We start from the raw sequence: 18,038 nt of genomic DNA, 5'->3' as shown, positions 1-18,038 counted from the left end.
AGACACGGATGATAGTCTGGGCTTCATGAGATGATGGACAGACAAGCCAAGAGCATGCTGTGCTCTGAAATAGATTCATGGCAGATGTGAAATGGATGAGCCCGAAGCTCTATCATCAACAAGATCCAAATATGGATCTGTGGGACGCGCCAGCGATACACTCGCTTCGCAGTGCAAGGGTACGCGAACAAGCAAGGCATGATGCATGACCTGTGAGCTGATTATTAGAAAATGGCGTCGAACTCGTCGTCATCTGCAGCTTCCAACCACAGTAAGCCCGACTTCGTCTTGAGCGCCGCGAGATCACTACACCTTCACACGAGCACGAGCACGTAGGCGCCAATGGGTCAGACTTGTGTTGAGAATACCGCTGTCGCCCGTACACTTTTATAGAAACTCAACGTCGGCCTAGTGCGCACACCAGCACATCCCTAATGGTGCAAAATCAAGGACAACAACCGACCCTTATGCACGGAGAGACTGCCTGGCAGCATCCGCATCGAGACGACAGCGCACTGTGCGCAACAGAGCATGCAAGAGGCGTCCAGAGGGTAGTATAACGTCTGACGTGGCGGTGTTTCTTCATCCTGCTGTAACGAGAGCAACTTTCTCTTTCGCTTTTACGACAGGAAGCGGTGCCATCGTGCCGCACAAGGGACGAACAAGAGAGAAGGCCGAACAAAGCGCACATTGCTTGAAGTTTGAGCTTGAAGAGGGGGGACGCCAATAGTGAGTGTTGACTTTGCGTGCCTTCTGCAGTACGTTCTGACGCCAGACCAGCGCATATGATGATACACCGCGAGTGGAACCCCAGTAACGTTTTGGAACACACGGGGAAACACGCGCACACCCCACGCATACGGCACTTACCAGTGGATGCAAGAAGGAAAATGAGACCGAGGCGACACATACCAAAGAGATCCAGCCATCCAACAAAACTGAGTGCTCCAACTATGAAATCCGGTGAAAGCCTCTGAATTTTGACGCGAATCGGAAGCCATGCTAGCGAAGCGTCCAACAGATGCGTCAAAACGATGCGCAAAGAGAGGAAATACCAAAAAATAAATAACGGAGGAATAGGAATAGGAATAGGAGAACCTGAGGGGCTACCCCCTGAATGAATTCCCTTCCCTGTCGCCGTCGCAGAGTCGACCACAGTATTCCGTGAAACTATGCAGAGTCGGAGGCCAGATTATGCGGCCAGGGATGTCTCGACGTTGCAAGTATCAGCATGACGGATACTGCACTTCGTCGTAAAGTTCTACGACCAATGTCATGTCAACGATATATGATCCAAGGTGGTGGCGAGGCCGCTATCACTAACTTTTTACTTTTGATGCGATGCGATATGAATTTTTCGGACTCAAGAGTCAAACCAACGATGGTGGTTTCCGGCCCACTACGATTAAGGCACGCGACGGGCCCGCCCACTCCAGTGCCTCCTGGCAACTCATGGCAACCGCCCAGTGCCAGATGCCTGCGTCCGACCGTGATAGCATGGCCATATGCGCCCTTCTTCCCTCTTTATAAAAGGCGGGATGTTCTTCGGTCCTGTCACCCATTCCAACCCTACTACCCACCATGTGCAGGCACGAAATGTGAGTGCGCGGCGCCGTTGCCTATTCGATATCGTTCACTAACGGTTCAATTCAGTATAGGAGACTATTATAGAGGATGCGGGGTGCGCCGTTCATCTACTCAGACATCCGACAGCGATAACCTTTGAAATCATAGCATTTTCATGGTCGGTACTATACGGGTGAGATACACGATTGCCTAAGGGACACATGCAAGTCCAGCGTAAAGCATAAACACAAGACCGCAAGAAATTGCGGTTGCCCCGAGGTATGTTCACATGAAATCCATCTCGAAGGTGTTTTTCATCTCAAAGTCTCTTTTCACAAGATCGTGACGGATGACAACCAAGTCCAGAATATGTTTCAAGCAAATCATCCAGAATGTCCACGCATTACCCGCTGATATCATCAAATTTTTATAGACACCACATTTAGATTTTGGATGCACTAACAGTTATAATCACCCTCCATCGCTACTTAGAATGTCATTTGATATTGTACATCATCATAATCTGTAACGGCCGCGTCTTGCACTTTCAAATGCTCATAGTTGCTACATCTTCCGGGGCCTTGGCCGCCAGTTCACATCCCATATAGTCCTTCATACCGATCGGCCGGTAAATCCACATCTCTCCTTCTTCAAACGCGTTCAGGTCGTACTCCTTTCTATCGGGGGGACTCCCGACACTCTGCTCGACGACCTCTAAACTCCCCAAGTCGCCTGGCTTGACCGAATCACCATCGCGCACCGTTCGTCCACCTGCTATTGTGGAATCACGTACAATAACAGCAGTATGATCAGGATCACCGAGGATAGCCCAGCTTCCGGGTGCGCCGCCAACAAGTCCGATCTTAACCTTCCGCCATTCCACGATATCTCCTCTACGCACACGATCATCGCCGCCTCGCCATCGACCCACGGTTTTGTGTACCCCATTTGCTTTGCCTTCGAATATTAGATGGCCATGTGTACGACTGATGCTCGGTACAGGTTTCGGAACGTAATCGAACTGATCAAAGTATTTGAGCGCTTCACTGGCGAGATCCCAGCATTCTCCTCGCGAGCAGTATTGCCCCGTTCCAACGAAAGATTCGGCAAACGCCGCAATAGTCTCGCCGTATGTTTCGTGAGCCCGCACCAAAGGTTCTCGTTCCAGTGCTTTGGGTCGCGGGAGGTATTGAGCTTGTCGACGAACCAGGAGGGTATCATTCGGGTCCGCATGGATTTTGGTGGAGTAGTCGACGACGCCCCAGCACAAGCTAAGATCTGCGAACAATAGGCCAACAAAGACTTGCTTGTCGGCGTTCCGAGATTGCCAGGAGCCCGCGAACCGGTGGTCGCTGTTGCCGTGTAGTGGCGGAGGGAGGATATTATCGGCATCGTACCAAGGGGAGGACCAATGTGCTGATGGGTGAAAGAAATAGGCAAGGTCAAGTGCCGAAGAGCCATGGACTGTAGGCGGAGGATGAGAAAGTGGGAAGTCTGATGGCGCTGCGATGTATACACAATCAAACGTGAGATAGTCCATGCTGTGGATGGGCCTTACAGTTATTCGAGGTGGGTGTGGTATTTGGACGCGACCACGTTGCGACTTTGGGCTTCACTCTCTGTCAATAAGAGGTGTCATTTCCATGACGCGAAGAGTACTCACAGGAGGCCCTACGCCTGATTTAACCGTAGAAGCGGGCGAAGTGGCTGCTCGAGGCTGATGAACGGGCGGCAAGCGAACCCCCGGGTTCTGGGGCTGTATCCCGACCTTGAATAATCGCTCAAAATACTCATCAAGCCAGCTGAAGAAAGCCTCCTTGTCATCGGGCGATAAGTTGGCCCAATCAATCTCATCACTTCCCACTGGATGAAGCCCTGTGGGGCGATTCGCTATATTCACTCGGGGAGGAGGAGGGGTGCTCGATGACGGTCGTCCTTGGTCGTTTGCTGCCGCAGATCTAGATGGCGGCGGTGGTGGCGGAGCTTTCTTGGAATAAGGATCCCAGTTCGTGCTCTTCATAGGAACGCTGCGATAGTTCCTATCTGCTCACCGACGCGTCTGACATGTACTGAACGCTCACCTGGTATTCCTGTCAACGGTGTCGTTGAATTTGTGTCTTCCCGCATCTGCAGCTTTGGCGGCCCTTTCCCGCAATTCTGCAACTAAAATGAGTTATAGGTGCTGGGTGATGGTCATGATATCTGCGGAGCACAAACAGCTAGGCATCTTGGTGGATCGTAGGATGTTCCAAGTTATTAGCGCTTGTTTGAAATGCCAGAGCGTTAGAGTCTGCCAAGGGGATCCACACTGAAACTACTCTCCCTCGCCAGTCCACATCAGTCCATTGGGGCACGAACACACCCCTTTGAGAACCGTTAAATCGGCACGAATGTCGCAGGGACATTATCTTTTCATCCTATCCTTGTCTACGCAGTGATGACTCGACTGACACTATTGTACTAGATTATTGACCATCTCTCCCTTTGCCTTCGAGGCATGATGATTGCCACCGATGAACTGCTTTGATTTCGTTTCATCCAAGGTCCGTTGTCAAGTAGTTATGGAGACTCAAGTACTTAAGAAGTAGAAAACAGTTCTGCACGGCCAAGGTTGTGCATAAAAGCAGGCTAACTTGCATTTACCGCGCAGGGGATAGGTCGGCATGCTACGAACGCAGTGACTACATAGATCACTGTATTTTAACAACGCTATAGATATGAATCAAGTCGCAATCGACACCCTTAGGCGAAGTGTATCCCGGCATCGTGGAACGCAGATAGCAGCCTAGCGCGGGATCAGTGACTACAGTATCAAATTCGTCCAAGGACTTACTTGAGCAAATCGTCTACGTCCATTTTAGCAGGGCGTTGTTCCGTATTCTCCGTTTCCTCCAATATTTTCTCTATTTTAGCCTTCATATCCACATCGTCTTCAATCATCTATTGAGTGGTGAGCAATGTTCAGTCGGATTTTGCGATATTGCTTACCTTCCCAGTCTCCGCGCACCACGTTCGCCAATTCTTCTCCAGCATGTCTATTACACCCTTTGCCATGAAGTTGCCGTGTACTGTCTTGTTCCGTCGGCTGAATAGTATTCGATTCAAGCCATCGAATTCTTCAAACTTGACTGGTGGCGGTGGATCTATAGGCACCAATCGTATGACGCTCGACTCAACCTGGGGAGCAGGTCTGAAGTTGTTCTTCCCAACTTTCATTATATGGTCCACCTTGGCGTACAATTGCACATTTGCAGAGAGCCGACTCCATAGATTCGTTCCCGGACGGGCGACCAACCGGAGGGCGAATTCGCGCTGGAACATGAGGATGGCGATGCGAGGAATCGGGCGGTGAGACAGCAGACGGAAGATAAGGGGTGAAGATATCTGGTACGGCGTATTTGATATGCAGACATCGAAGTAGGGTAGGGTTGCTTTGACAAAATCACCGATGATAATATCGAGTTTTCTTTGCTCTGGCCTGAATGAAGACCTTCGTAAAGATCCTGAAGCCCACGAGGGTTGTCGCATACGCACTTTCCTTGGACACGTTTTGTCAGTTCAGCGGCCATGCGAGGATCCATCTCCACAGCTGTCACACTCTTGGCTTTTTCCAGTATCCTCATCGTCAAGTTCCCCGTACCAGGGCCGACTTCAAGTACTCTGTCCGTAGGCCGTAAATTTGCCTGAAGATATCAATAAGTTAACTGTTGATCAGATATCTAAGTCGAATACCTTGTCAACGATCCTAATGCATTGGCTCAACGATGATTCGAGCGCAGTTCACTGATGGCTACTCACGCCTGGGCAACCAGTGGATTTTTGAGGATATGTTGGCCGAAGCGTTCAGTGTTGAAAAGGGGATTTCGGCCAGACGAAGATGGTCCGGCCTCTGCATTCTTTTCTTGAGCCTTCGCTGATGGCTGGTGTGCTCGGGAAAATCGCTCGGTCGTTGCTCGAGGCATTTTGGGAGATCGAAGCCGCCTATAGCAAATTGTTAACGCTTCATAACAACATAGGCAAACAACGCCTCGTCTCACCGCGAGAAGTGGCGCACTCCTTCGTTGCACCTTGACTTCGTCACAAATCATCATGTTCAAGAAACCTCTGTCCAATCTTAAGACCTCGGGTACGGGGAACGGCCCAAAGTTCACATGAAGTTCAATATTCATTCGCAAATTAGCACCCTTGCGTGGTTCAGATCGCCGCAAGCTTCGTCAAAAGGTGGTCCAAGCGTATCAGATATCCAACGAAGAAGGGGATCTGTTGGTGCCAGATGGCCTGCAATCAGTCAAATTTCTAACCCATCTAGAGGAGCCAGGAGTACGTCTTCGACTCGATGGCACAGTCCGATCTAGAGAAAATGAAAACCTTCATAGACCGCGTATCTTGCCCCCGACGGCCGAGATCCATTGTGGTTCTCCATCGGTAAAGACTCAGATGAATTGATTCCTACAGGTATGTCGCGATCCAACTTGTTTCCACTTGTCCACTGAGATTCTGAGACGAGCTGGATAGTGTACACTTTGTGGAAGCGTCCTGGACTCTTGCCATGGGTTTCGACTCCAGAAGCTGTGATTCCGAAGCTCATCGGTGGAGCAGATCTTATGATTCCAGGCGGTACGTCGATTTCAAGGATTCGTTACCTAACTCATATTTTCTTGGGCCTCGCAAGCCAGTCGTGCAGTGGTCACCGGCTATTGCAGAGGGGCAGCTCGTTGCTATCGTACAATACACTCCGGACGAGTCAAAGCGAGGATATCCGTTAGCCGTTGGACACATGTCTGTTGATAAAGGAACTCTGCATCAAGATGGCAAGGGGAAAGCAGTCTACGTTAAACACACCTGGAGGGATACGCTATGGGATATGGGGCGCGGTGGAGAGATCCCAGATCCTATGACGATTGACTTGCCGGCCTCGCCACAAGACAGTTCGTCTCAGGTGGAGGGTAATCCTACGGCACCTGTCATTGGGGCGTCGAATGATCGATCGCCCAATCCCGAGTCCGGCGGTGCCAGCAGTGATAATGCTCAAGCCGTCGAGCTGACTCCTGATGGTTGGTTGTCTACCGTCCAAAACCAAGTCAGTGCGGATGATACTTTTAATTAGATGTGTCCGCCGTACTACGGAGTAGTCTGCTCCAAGCCATACAGACGACACTGTCTAAAACCCCTCAGTCATCTTTCCCCATCATCGCCACTACGCTCTACACAAACAGTGTCCTTCCATCTCGCCCAGCGTTTCCTTCCCCATACTCCGAAACACCCGTCGACGTCAAACACTCATCCCACAAATCTCTGACTGCGTTTCTGAAGGCGATGGAAAAAGAAGGTCTGATAACTCTTAAAGTGCCGAAGGGCAAAGCTGGGGGCGACGTAGTCGTCACTGCCGTAAACGCCAAGCATCCAGACGTTGAGTCTCATTCGTCTTATACCACCATCGCAGACATCGAGGCAAGGAAAGAGAAACGAGAGCAACGAGAAGTGAAGGAACGAAGCAAAGTAAAAGAACATGCGGTTACCGAGAAGTACAAACCGATGGGATCTGGAAGCGTGCGCTTCTTCGAAGACTGTGGAAAGAAGTAAGCCCGTTCAGCTTTCTCCTGGAAATACTCATCAAGTAGGACTATTCAAGCACCAGCGCTTTGTACACCGCCCCCGAGATCCGAGCCATCATCAACCAGTATGTTCAGGACAAACAACTGGTAAACGTACGAGAGCAACAATACATAAATATCGACGAAACACTACAAAAGGCGATGCAAGGTTGTGACCCCGATACCCAATTCTTGAAAAGGGATGACTTAGTGCGCTTCGTTATTGGTATGGGCAATATCGCTCCTTTTCTCCGCCTGCTCACCCCTTATCTTAGGCAAAATGCAAAGCTGGCATGAAATCACCCCGGATGGTAAAGATCCCATCCTGAAGTAAGCCGATCTTGCGCTACCATAATAGCAAGAAGCTTACCAGAGGCCGTGATGCAGAAAAGGGGCCTTAAAGCCGATCTCTGTTGCAGTGAAAATCAGACAAGGTCGAAAGGCTGCTACCTTGATCACAGGCTTTGAGCCTTTTCTTCTTGTTGCGGAAGACTTAGCCGATGAGCTGAGGAAACTGTGTGCTTCCGCTACCTCAGGTATATCATATTTCGTCTTTTCAGTGTCACTAGCCGTGCGTGCTCATCACGGATGTGCAGTGTCTCCCGCCCCTGGGAAGTCGTCCGGACAAGAGGTGCTGGTCCAGGGGAAACAAGCGCAAGTTGTTACAGATCTACTGCTTGGGAAGGGGGTACCAAAGAAGTGGATTGAAGTACATGACCTGTTGGACGGGAAGAAGAAGTGAATTGCGTCAGTTACATCTTCTCCTGCCTTTCACCGATGTCTGGGGTGGTACGTAAAAATGATAATGTTTTGCTCCACAACCTCCGCTGAAGCGTCCCGGATCGTCCACTCTTCCCAAATCTTTCTCCTTGGAAGTGATTTACTCTCCCCGGCTAGATTCTTGGATGTGCGGCGTTTACTAGGCCAAGCTTCCGGCGGCCCGCTGTGTGCCAGCCAAGCGCCCACTCTACCAAAGGAACAATTTCGGAGACGTTTCTCATTCCCCACAATTCGTAGGTGTATAGGCGATACCCGTTGCAACTTGTTACAGTATGAACTATAGCCGGCCCGTTGGTCTGCTGACCACTCGTGTGATCCTCCGACGACTTGACGAGCTGGCGAAGAATGTAACGAGGAAAAGCACGCATACTGAGTCCGAAGCTTCTTTCGATAAAATGGCAGAAATTGGGGCATCTTCAGAGCTACCGCACCCCCCAGGCAACGCTGTTCGATCCGACCATGGGACGCTTTTCGACGCTGGCTCTCCTCGTTTCTCTGTCTTCAATCGCATCCGTTCATGCCGCAGAATGCACGGTGAAACACAGCGACAATGGAACAGACGACAGCCCTTCCATACTTCAGGCCTTCCAAGAATGCGCAATTGATAGCACGATTACATTCGAGAGTGCTAACTACAGTGCTCACACACCTCTCTCCCTAACCGGCCTACGTAAGGCTGCAACTCTCTTCCTCTGCAGTATCTCATACTTCTGCAGGAAATGTCACCGTTTTCTTGAACGGAAACTTAAATCTACCCAATAATATATCGCAAGTACAGCATGAAATCAACATCACACAGAACACCCCAAGTGTACGTTCAGGTTATGGCCCACATCCCAGCCCCAGACTGACTTCGTATTTTAGACCTATGCGACACCTTGGTTTTACATTCAGGGATCGGATGTCCAAATTATAGGTTCTGACGATTTTGAGTGGGGAAGATTCCACGGATTTGGGCAACAGTGGTGGGATATCGGCAACAGGGTCAGCTTGCGGTTGATGTGTACATGGAGAGGCGCTTATCGTCTTCCCAACACAGATTCTCCGTCCACAACTGGCGACATTCAATGTAACGAATGGTTTGCTTCGCAAGCTCAAGGTGATCAAGCCCGTTGCTTGGGGTTGGAATCTTCCTGGCCAGAATATTCGCGTGGAAGATCATTTCGTTGATGCCGCTCCAGATAACAGCACAAGAGACAGCACAGTCGTATGTTTTTCCTTGTCTAACTCTAACACAGACGGATGCTCACCTATGTCGTGCCAGAGTTTCCCTTTCAACACGTACGTCCTCTACACCCTCTTTCTGAGAATATTGACTCATCAATTGAAATAGGGATGGTAAGGCATTCAGTCACCAGTGGTGAGCCATTGACTCAGATAGCCTTTCAAACGTAGGCTTCAACCTTTCAGGTCAAAACATAACGATCGACGGATATTATGGACATAATGGCGACGACTGTGTCTCGGTGGTGAATGGTGCCCGAAATATCCTCGCTCAAAATGGCTTCTGCGGTTTCTCTTCCCATGGGCTATCCATAGGCTCACTCGGCCGGAATGGTGCGAACCAGACCGTAAAAGATGTAGTGTTTAAGAATTGGACGATGGAGGGCGCAGTTTATGGAGCTCGCGTCAGTATCTGATCTCTCGTACTTGACTCTCGTGTACTGACTTTGTTCATAGTTCAAATCCTGGACCGGAGGACAAGGTTTTGCCGACAACATTACTTGGCAAGATATTCACGTGGTCAATGTATCGACTGCCATCTTCATTACTCAGAAGTATATATTTACTTGTATCTTGTTTGCAATACAACTGACCGAGCACCTTCAGTTACTTCGACCAGGTTCGTGTTTCCTTGGTACGAGGCGCTCAAAGCTGATGCTCTTCTAGGACAAAGGTCCTCGACCGGATAACATCAATAAAACCAGCACTAAGATCTCCAATTTCCTGTTCCAAAATTTCACAGGTACTTTGGGCTCGAATTGGAGTACGTATTTTCGACATAGCTAGAGTAAACTTCGCCCTCATCTATGTTACAGCCGACGGGACCTGCATTAGCAACCCTTGCTGGAATTTCGTTGAGGGCGGTGACACTACCCAAGCTATCATTTTCGATCTGTTCCCGGACACTGGTAAGCCGGCTGAGCTTGCTTCTATCAGAGTGCGACCTTATTTTCGTGTCATAGCCCTCAACCTGACATTCCGCGACATCAATGTGCGTCCATTCGAGAAACCAGAGAATGCTACCACCGTCATTTGCGATCCCACGACTCTTGTCCCCGGAGAACAAGATACGCTAGGATTCAAGTGCACTAGAGGACCTCTTGAGACAACCGAAATCAAAAGCACTGGCAACAGCGCCATTTCTGCAACGCCGTCTCTAACCCTATGGCCATGCATTGCCTTGTTGATTCTACTGGCACACTACTAACGAAAGTGTGTCAATAACTTCGTTATCGTTTTATTTATGTGTTCTATCATACCCCGCGTGTTTCCCTACAGTATACTAGGACAAGTCAAAATGGGAAGCATCTTCGTTACAAGCAAAGTCAAAGTCAGGGCGTCTACATCTGCTTTCGTTTCGGCATCGAAGGCAGTAATGGTGGCCAAGCACCCAGAGTTCACCGTCGTGGCCTCGTCGGGTATATGAAGGCTCAGAGGGCAAGGCAATAGGTCAATTTGGTTTGGTCTGGCTTCGAACCTAGTGAGCCTGAAAGGTATGGTCGCTGACGTACAATTCGATAGGGCAGGGAAGTTGACGTTGAGACCAACTCCCGCAGGTAACGCCGGCGGTAGTAGCGTGAGAGTATTGACAAGCCTCATCATCGATGATGTGTAGGCCTGCGCAGCGAGGGTCGACTGGGAAGTAGGATCGGACTGCAAAGTTGTGAACGATACAGGACTACCCGTTGCGCCAGAAAATGCGATAGCCGGGGTACCTGCATTGATAGCTACTATTGCTGCGCCACTTCAAGCCGAATCAGGTCGCGAGGTCGTGCAAAGATAGAAGAGAGAGGCAACCTACAGAGTTTCTGAGCTATTGATGGCTGCGCCAAATGTATCTAGGGATATCGATCAGGGGCTTAGGGGGAGAGGGATCCGAACAAGCACTTACTGCCAAAATGAGGGCCGACGATCACTAAGTTTGGTTGGGATCCGAAAATGGTTGGAGACGACTTATTCAAACCATCATTAAGCGCATCGGATCTGAAATCCACGGTGAGCCATCAGCGAGGTAACAAACGGAAACACCGACAGATGACCAGTGAGGAAATGGAGGCGCGCTATGAAGGAGACGTAAGAGCCCCAAGGATAATGCTCAAAGTGGTATTACTCACCATCAGTCGCATTTGATCCACTGACTGGAAATCCCAACGGTATGCCTAAGAGATCCAGTAAAGGAGGGCAAGTGTTGAATTGACACGGGAGCAGGCGAGTATTTATGCCCAGAAGAGGAAGACTGAGCACCGGCGATACGATTCCGCTGGTGGTATCGTCTGCAGGAGCGTCAAGGAGCACCTAGGATACCACATCAAATACGATACGCAGAGACAGTCCCAAGGAACAACGTACATCATAATTGGCGGCCTTCAGCGCGTTGTACTGAGCACGAATCTGAGCAGTCGCCCATCCACTGTCGGCTGTAAGAAGAACTTTCCGTTGGGCAGCAGAGGGCCAGGGAGATAGACACAGGATCCATAACGCTCCGATGTGATTCCTAGTCCAACGCATGAATGTGGTTCGGTGCGGGTGCCTTCTTCCACGACGTTTGATGAAAGAGTCTTTGTAATAAGGATCGCCGTAAGACCAAAGTCTCCCTGCGCAGATCGATGACTCTGGGTTGGGCTTTTTAATAAGAAAGATCCGAGAAAGATTACCCGGCTGGTGTTTTCGCAAGGTACATTTGCCGACATCCGTTGGGCTTCGCAAGCTATCTATACGGTTCCTTGGAAAGGCAGGGGTATATTACGTCGTACTTGGTAGCGTGATTTCTACACAAATCGTCGTCCACACAGAGCACTTTGCACTCGCCACCTCTGGGGATTGCCACGTTCAAGAGAGAAGCCATAGAGCACATGTAGACATTACGTAGAATGGTTAAACGAGTTATTTGGGCCCGAGGTCGGGGCTGTTTCCGTACAAGTGAGGAGGCTCTAGACGAGATAGTAGCACATCTTGACAGATGCCAGGAACCGTTCACACCTTTGCCGGGTACTAGGAGGTGCCCCCATAGGGTCGGCGGAAGAAGACAGCACTTTTGGCCAGATGTACGTAGGGTAACGGATGCGGGAATTTCCCACTGATGAGAGCATTCAGCCACCAATTACGACAGATTAGGGCATGTCAGAATGTCCAGCAACTTGAACATCACCGCGGCCTGAGCCAAAGGATCCGCATCTTCCTTCGTTGACACGTCCCAAACACTTATGCTAGCCAAACAACTGCTACCGCCGTTGGCATTCAACACAACCGACTCCAAGGGTAAGCGGAGATTGGTGCAGGATTCGTCATTCGCGTTGGGATCTGCAGCGAGTCTGCTTAAGACGAACTTCACGCTGGAAGCGGTCGCGCAGTTGGTTGCAGGAGGGAAGTTGACGCTGAGGCCGACATTGGGAGGGAGGATGGGGCCGGGCGGTGCTGTGAGTTTGTTGGCTAAACGCACGACTAGAGAGGCGTAGGTACGGGCTGCAATGGATGTGGAAGAATTTGGATCCGAGTCGAGGGTGGTGTAGGATACTTGTGAGCCTGTTGCGCCAGAGAAGACGACCGCTGGTATTCCTTGACTAATAGCTGCAGCGGCGGCAGTGCTGAGATTTTGTGAGGGCTTGTGTGACGGGAATAAAATTCATCTTACACAATGCCAGAAGACTTTATTGACGTGCCCTTGATATCTAACGAGGACTGTGATGAAGGCCCCCACACACACGAGTGAGGAAGCGGGACTTACTACCAACGTGGACACCGATAAGAACAAGATCAGGAGGCGAGTTGAAGGCGGTGGGAGATAAATCTTGTAAGCCTTTCTGAACTGCGTCTGCGCTGGAATCAATATATCAGGCAATGAAGCGGGTCGATGCTGATTATACGAACGTAAGGCCAGTGATGTAATTGAGCCGATCTACGAAGACACGATGTTAGAACTAGCGGGGATGTCGTCTTGGAATGCCTTACTATCAGTCGAATTGTAACCTGACGCCGGAAAGAGGCCCAGGGGAAGCCCTAGAGGGTCTAATAGCCCGGGGCATGTGTTGAACTGGCATTGTAGCAGTCGTTGATTGAGAATAGGTATAAATGGCGGGAAGAGACCCGACGACACGTCGTCAGCAGGGGCGACGAGCAAGACCTAAGACTTTCATTAAATATCGATAGAAATGAAAAATATCGAGAAAAAGCCTACATCGTAATTTTCGGCCTTTAATGCAGTATACGGCGCACGAACGTGGGCTACTGCCCAGCCGTTGTCGTCAGAAAGAAGAACCTTCCTTTGAGCATTCACGAAACTTGTCGGGGCAATAAGTAGCACCAAGACGTAGAGTACAGAGATCATCGAGATCATCGAGAAACGATTGAATGGCTACATCCGTTGGGATGGTTTACACTTTTATATGAGGTCCCGATCCCGGCTACTGTGAGCTCTAGACCACCTCCAATCTTCCCTCGAACTGTCAAACTGCGTCTAATCGAAGCCATTCATCAGAGGGTGGCAAAAGGGGGGAGTCGGTTTCCGTGTCTTCCTGCTCTTCACATACGAAGGGATCGCCCAGGTACACCCTCCAAAATCGGGCGTTAGTACAAAATAGCTATCGTCCTCGCTTCATCTCAGGTGCAAAGCTGCCACACAGAGAAACAAATTTTTATCCTCCGTAGCCTTGAGGCCAGGAATTGTCATCCCAGGGGACACCATCCGAGTGGATTCCAGAAGTTGGGCAGGCGAAATCTGGAGGAACATACCTATGTACGTCGGTATTTGAACTGTTTCCCCGCAGGCCGACATTTCCTGTTATCCTCTCTATGACACGCGAGATCTCTTGCAGTCTATGTTTGTCTAATAGCGACCCGTGTGGTGAGATCAACTGGCGCGCCCCTGGGCGAGTTGGTAGGAGTACGAGATGAAGATAAGCAGGAGGGTGTTCGAATGAGCCTGCCAGTAGCGATGATATAGCCGCTCTCCTGGTTCCTCTGACTTCAACTTGGCAGCCGGAGTGTGTTATCAAACTTCATGCGAGGCTCCAAGTAGCGGTGTCTTTTGATATTGTGTTTGGGATTGGAGGCTCCTCGTTGTTGCAGGCGGCGACAGACATATGGGGGCCAGAGAGCGCGTTGTTTATTATTTGGTCGCACGCGCACATCTTTGTCTCTGTCCGCCACATTCGTTATATTCAGTGAAGAACCAAGATGCTAGGCCGTCAGCAGTCGTTCTGATCTATGATCAAGGGCAAATCAAGGACGAGTATCAGACTCACTTTCTGACTGCAACTGCGTCTCCCGCTGAGGGAACATCGTCACGACGTTATCACCTCCGTAGTAGAAGAAATCTTCGAGTCGAATAGTCGGATAGCCCGTTGGACAACGTATAATGTGGCTTCAATCCTAGCTGGCCGTTTCAACCATTTCATGTGTACTAGCTTGTGCAGAACGCTAAAGGACCCTGATAAGTCTTCAAAACGTGAACTTCGTCCACGACCATTGTTTGCTTCAAACTTGCCACAACGCCTGGTCTAGAATGGACCCCTCCACCACGAGTCGCTGCTCTTCCACAGAGTCACTTCACGACCACTATTACGACTACTACAACTTCTACCTCTCAGCTGAATCCTTCTCCAACGACTCCAGTAAGCGTCGACCTTACTACTTGCTTACCTATCTTGACCTAGGCATGTCCACGCCAAGTAAGCAAGGGGCAACTGGCGTGTACGTCCGGAACCACACCAACATGGACGCTGCCTTGAGGGCAGATCTTGCTGGGCTCATCACGAAAGACGTGGATATAGAAGAATATGTGCGACATGTATACGGCGTATCAACAGACGACATCGAGGTAATAAAGGTTAAAGAATGGAAGCTTAACGGTCTGGCTACCTATGTGAAACTGCTTGGCAGCGGCGCTCGAGAAGAGAAGCTTTATGCGCCATTCAAGGCGATTATGACCCACTTATTCGGCATTCTCAATGGCGAGGAACGCAAGATTGATGTGCACCATGCATCACTGGGGAAGACTGCACTGCAAAGCGTTGGGAACGTTCGAAAACCAGATCAACTTTTCTTCTTCGGCTCGCACGACGACAAGTCACCGATAACCTGGCCACTCGCTAAAGCCTTTGTCGAGCTCGCCGTGACGTCTAGCGCACAACGTATCATGTCCAGTGCCTCAGCCATTGCAACAATCAACGAGGATGAACAATCTATACATGCTCTAGCTGTGTCAGCGCCCGACTTCATGCCATCCGCAACGATCCCAACACCGTCCAGGGGGACCAAGCGGCGCCGGAGCACAGATCCTACAGACAGACCGAAGCCCCCGAAACTTCCGAAACTCAATGTCTTGAGTAAGGAAGAACCACAAGCTGCAGGCTACGCTTTGGAGCTCCTGGCTTCTACTTGCAGACGATGGGCCACCGGCATGGTCATCACAGACACGCAAGTGGTGTTGCATTACTACGATCGTATGGGCGCTATCTTCACCAAGCCTTTCAAATTCGACGAAGAGCCTTGGAAGCTAGCGTTATTCGCCCTGGCCGTCGGACGGTGCGACCTTGTACAAGCAGGATTCGAACCACTGATTGCACCCAACGTCGACGCCGCGCTTTCCCAGCCATTAGGCTCGTTGAAAGGCGCTGTCCTCAATGTGCCCAAAGAAACCAGAAACGAGGGTAGTGTAACCCAAGGCGGTGACAGCGACGGTATCAAATTCGTGAATAATCTTGGTCGGGGGGTCTATTCGCACTTCCAGATCACTGGTGACCCACTATATATTTATGGGGGTCTTACTGGTAGGGGGTCGCATGTCTTGCCTGGTGATCTCATCAGGATGGAGGATAATGGAGCCACGGACGATCAAAGAGAGGAGCCGACCGTACCAGTAAACGCAAAGGGGTCTATGGTTGTGAAGCTCAGTTGGCCAATGGAGAAGCGGCCGTTCCTAGAAGCCCAAACCATCGACACGCTCGCGAACAAGATTCCCTGGATAAAACGACACCTCCCCAGGATCCATTGCGCTTTGACAATCAGGGGTAAATCGATGGGGCTCCCTCGACATCTCTTTCATAACATGACTACGGCCCATAAACTCGAGCAGCGTTATTTTACTCTCTTATTCACCGACCGCTATAAACACCTTTGGGACATCAAGACGTTGGATGACTTCCAGGTGGCATACGTTGGCATTGTTGAATGTGCGTGTAGATGCGTCCTACGAATCTGCGGTACTAATGGTAATGTTGTTCTTTAGGCCACTACAACGTGTCGAGGTACGGCAAGATGTTGCATCGGGATATCAGCGAGAACAACCTACTGTGGACACGCAAAGAGAAAGAGGTCGTAGGTGTACTTAACGACTGGGATCTATCCACACGCGTCGATGTGGTCGGCAACAGTACTAACCACAGAACGGGTACGGGCCCATTCATGGCCCTGGACCTCCTCGGCAAGGAACCTCCTGTCCATCTCTATCGCCACGACCTCGAATCACTATTCTACGTACTTATATGGGCGGCGGTCCACTATGACATCGGTGGCAAGGTGCCTTACTCTCACACTGTCGATCCCGCACTGGAGAAGTGGAACGGGGACTTCGAAGAGGCGCGCGTGGCAAAGCTTGCCTTCTTCTCGGATGCCGAGTCCGTGCTGGAACATCTACAGCCAGCGTTCGAGCCATTGCGCGAAGCTTGGATTGAACCACTCCTCGACTTATTCCGGAAGGCACGCGCCAACGCTAACCTCCTTGCTAGAGCCAAGAAAGGCGGCCAGAGCAGCAAACAACTAGCCCGGAAACCAAGGAAACTACCAAAATATAGCGACGATGAAAGTGATGAGGAAAGAATCGATGGGAAGGAACACCCATTACCACCACCTGCACCTACTGCGCACTCTCTTGCGGTTAATGTCGACTTCGAAACTTTAGGGGGGTACCTAACCTTCGAGAACTTCATGAAGGCTCTTGATGGGTGGGAGCCCAGCGGGGTGCCCAAGAAGTATCGCGAGTATGCAGAACGGCTCCTTGAGGAGGAACCTGTCACTTCTACCACTCCCAACAGTACAGCTAATTCTCCTCGATGCTAAAACCAGGTTAGTCTATGTCTTCTGTATAGCATATAATATATATATAAACTCTGTTGTTTTTGACGTCAACCTCGAACCTTCGGCCGCAGCACTGCTAAATTCGACTGTTATTCGTGCGCTGCGAAAATAGTTGTGACGGACACGGTCCCAGAATCCAGCACCCCCAGATTTTATATCCACTGATGTCAGGCTTGCTATCGAAGAACTTCGGAGCCAGCATCTGGAAGGGAGATCGCGATTCGTCATTGACAAGCGGGAGCAGTATATAGGTAACCTTTGGGTACTCACGGAAAAGCATTCACAAAGTTTAGACGTGCTGGGCTGCGAATCAGTCATCACATCAAACCGTGTAAAGCTGAATACCGAAGGTCCGTCTCGTTGAACCCTACAGCCGGTGATCCTGCTGGAAAACTATCAAACTCGCAAGGATCTTTACCGGGCGTAGGCACCTCCGATTGCGGGTTAGTCCCTGATCTATTTTCTGCGGGCGCAGACAAGATAACCTTCCTCCGTTCTGATAAACAGACGCACGCAACTAGTCATTGATGCCCTTACATCAAACCCAGCTTCATTCAGAACTTCGTCCTCGGCACGAATCTGCGCCTCGGCCCAGCCGTCGTTTGTCAAGATGACTTTGCGCTGTGCCGATACCCCGCGCAAGCAGAAATTTAGGACGGTGAATAGATGAAGTACATGATAGGGTCTCATGTTTTTTCAGTGGGTGCGAGGCTAGCGACCGATATTTATATCCATAGCCATACACACGTTTATTGTCCATGGGATCATGCAGTCAGCATGGATATGTAGATGGTCGCCAAT

The 18,038-nt window shown here is 50.3% G+C and overlaps 8 protein-coding genes across 8 annotated transcripts; 4 read left to right on the top strand and 4 right to left on the bottom strand.

Annotated features, from left to right (window-relative positions):
• Window positions 1-1,581: 1,581 nt before the first annotated feature.
• On the top strand, window positions 1,582-1,980 carry PC9H_011617 (uncharacterized protein; the record flags this gene model as incomplete). Its single annotated transcript, XM_036781100.1, has 4 exons — window positions 1,582-1,598; window positions 1,654-1,681; window positions 1,735-1,845; window positions 1,906-1,980. The coding sequence occupies 4 exons, from the start codon at window positions 1,582-1,584 to the stop codon at window positions 1,978-1,980; spliced, it is 231 nt and encodes a 76-aa protein (XP_036626955.1).
• Window positions 1,981-2,113: 133 nt separating this feature from the next.
• PC9H_011616 (uncharacterized protein) lies at window positions 2,114-3,793 on the bottom strand (the record flags this gene model as incomplete). Its single annotated transcript, XM_036781099.1, has 5 exons — window positions 2,114-3,069; window positions 3,125-3,176; window positions 3,230-3,593; window positions 3,648-3,729; window positions 3,784-3,793. The coding sequence occupies 5 exons, from the start codon at window positions 3,791-3,793 to the stop codon at window positions 2,114-2,116; spliced, it is 1,464 nt and encodes a 487-aa protein (XP_036626954.1).
• Window positions 3,794-4,308: 515 nt separating this feature from the next.
• Window positions 4,309-5,528, bottom strand: DIM1 (Dimethyladenosine transferase; the record flags this gene model as incomplete). Its single annotated transcript, XM_036781098.1, has 6 exons — window positions 4,309-4,351; window positions 4,400-4,506; window positions 4,555-5,044; window positions 5,101-5,249; window positions 5,299-5,311; window positions 5,365-5,528. The coding sequence occupies 6 exons, from the start codon at window positions 5,526-5,528 to the stop codon at window positions 4,309-4,311; spliced, it is 966 nt and encodes a 321-aa protein (XP_036626953.1).
• A 127-nt stretch (window positions 5,529-5,655) lies between these two features.
• PC9H_011614 (uncharacterized protein) lies at window positions 5,656-7,902 on the top strand (the record flags this gene model as incomplete). The annotated part of the gene is made up of 10 exons (XM_036781097.1): window positions 5,656-5,692; window positions 5,747-5,886; window positions 5,943-6,021; window positions 6,082-6,183; window positions 6,243-6,620; window positions 6,674-7,145; window positions 7,199-7,386; window positions 7,436-7,490; window positions 7,548-7,696; window positions 7,757-7,902. 10 exons carry the CDS (start codon window positions 5,656-5,658, stop codon window positions 7,900-7,902), a joined length of 1,746 nt encoding a protein of 581 aa, XP_036626952.1.
• Window positions 7,903-8,399: 497 nt separating this feature from the next.
• PC9H_011613 (uncharacterized protein) lies at window positions 8,400-10,371 on the top strand (the record flags this gene model as incomplete). Its single annotated transcript, XM_036781096.1, has 10 exons — window positions 8,400-8,610; window positions 8,657-8,751; window positions 8,805-8,924; window positions 8,980-9,151; window positions 9,318-9,568; window positions 9,621-9,718; window positions 9,771-9,783; window positions 9,831-9,927; window positions 9,980-10,072; window positions 10,127-10,371. 10 exons carry the CDS (start codon window positions 8,400-8,402, stop codon window positions 10,369-10,371), a joined length of 1,395 nt encoding a protein of 464 aa, XP_036626951.1.
• A 65-nt stretch (window positions 10,372-10,436) lies between these two features.
• PC9H_011612 (uncharacterized protein) lies at window positions 10,437-11,672 on the bottom strand (the record flags this gene model as incomplete). Its single annotated transcript, XM_036781095.1, has 6 exons — window positions 10,437-10,908; window positions 10,966-11,002; window positions 11,056-11,147; window positions 11,197-11,224; window positions 11,279-11,459; window positions 11,514-11,672. The coding sequence occupies 6 exons, from the start codon at window positions 11,670-11,672 to the stop codon at window positions 10,437-10,439; spliced, it is 969 nt and encodes a 322-aa protein (XP_036626950.1).
• Window positions 11,673-12,264: 592 nt separating this feature from the next.
• On the bottom strand, window positions 12,265-13,497 carry PC9H_011611 (uncharacterized protein; the record flags this gene model as incomplete). Its single annotated transcript, XM_036781094.1, has 6 exons — window positions 12,265-12,748; window positions 12,796-12,832; window positions 12,889-12,980; window positions 13,032-13,059; window positions 13,113-13,284; window positions 13,339-13,497. The coding sequence occupies 6 exons, from the start codon at window positions 13,495-13,497 to the stop codon at window positions 12,265-12,267; spliced, it is 972 nt and encodes a 323-aa protein (XP_036626949.1).
• Window positions 13,498-14,817: 1,320 nt separating this feature from the next.
• PC9H_011610 (uncharacterized protein) lies at window positions 14,818-17,219 on the top strand (the record flags this gene model as incomplete). Its single annotated transcript, XM_036781093.1, has 2 exons — window positions 14,818-16,333; window positions 16,390-17,219. 2 exons carry the CDS (start codon window positions 14,818-14,820, stop codon window positions 17,217-17,219), a joined length of 2,346 nt encoding a protein of 781 aa, XP_036626948.1.
• Window positions 17,220-18,038: the final 819 nt, after the last annotated feature.

This window comes from Pleurotus ostreatus (assembly GCF_014466165.1).
Source record: "Pleurotus ostreatus strain PC9 chromosome Unknown scaffold_9, whole genome shotgun sequence".
Lineage (NCBI taxonomy): Eukaryota > Fungi > Basidiomycota > Agaricomycetes > Agaricales > Pleurotaceae > Pleurotus > Pleurotus ostreatus.
This window is presented reverse-complemented; position numbering and strand designations above follow the sequence as displayed.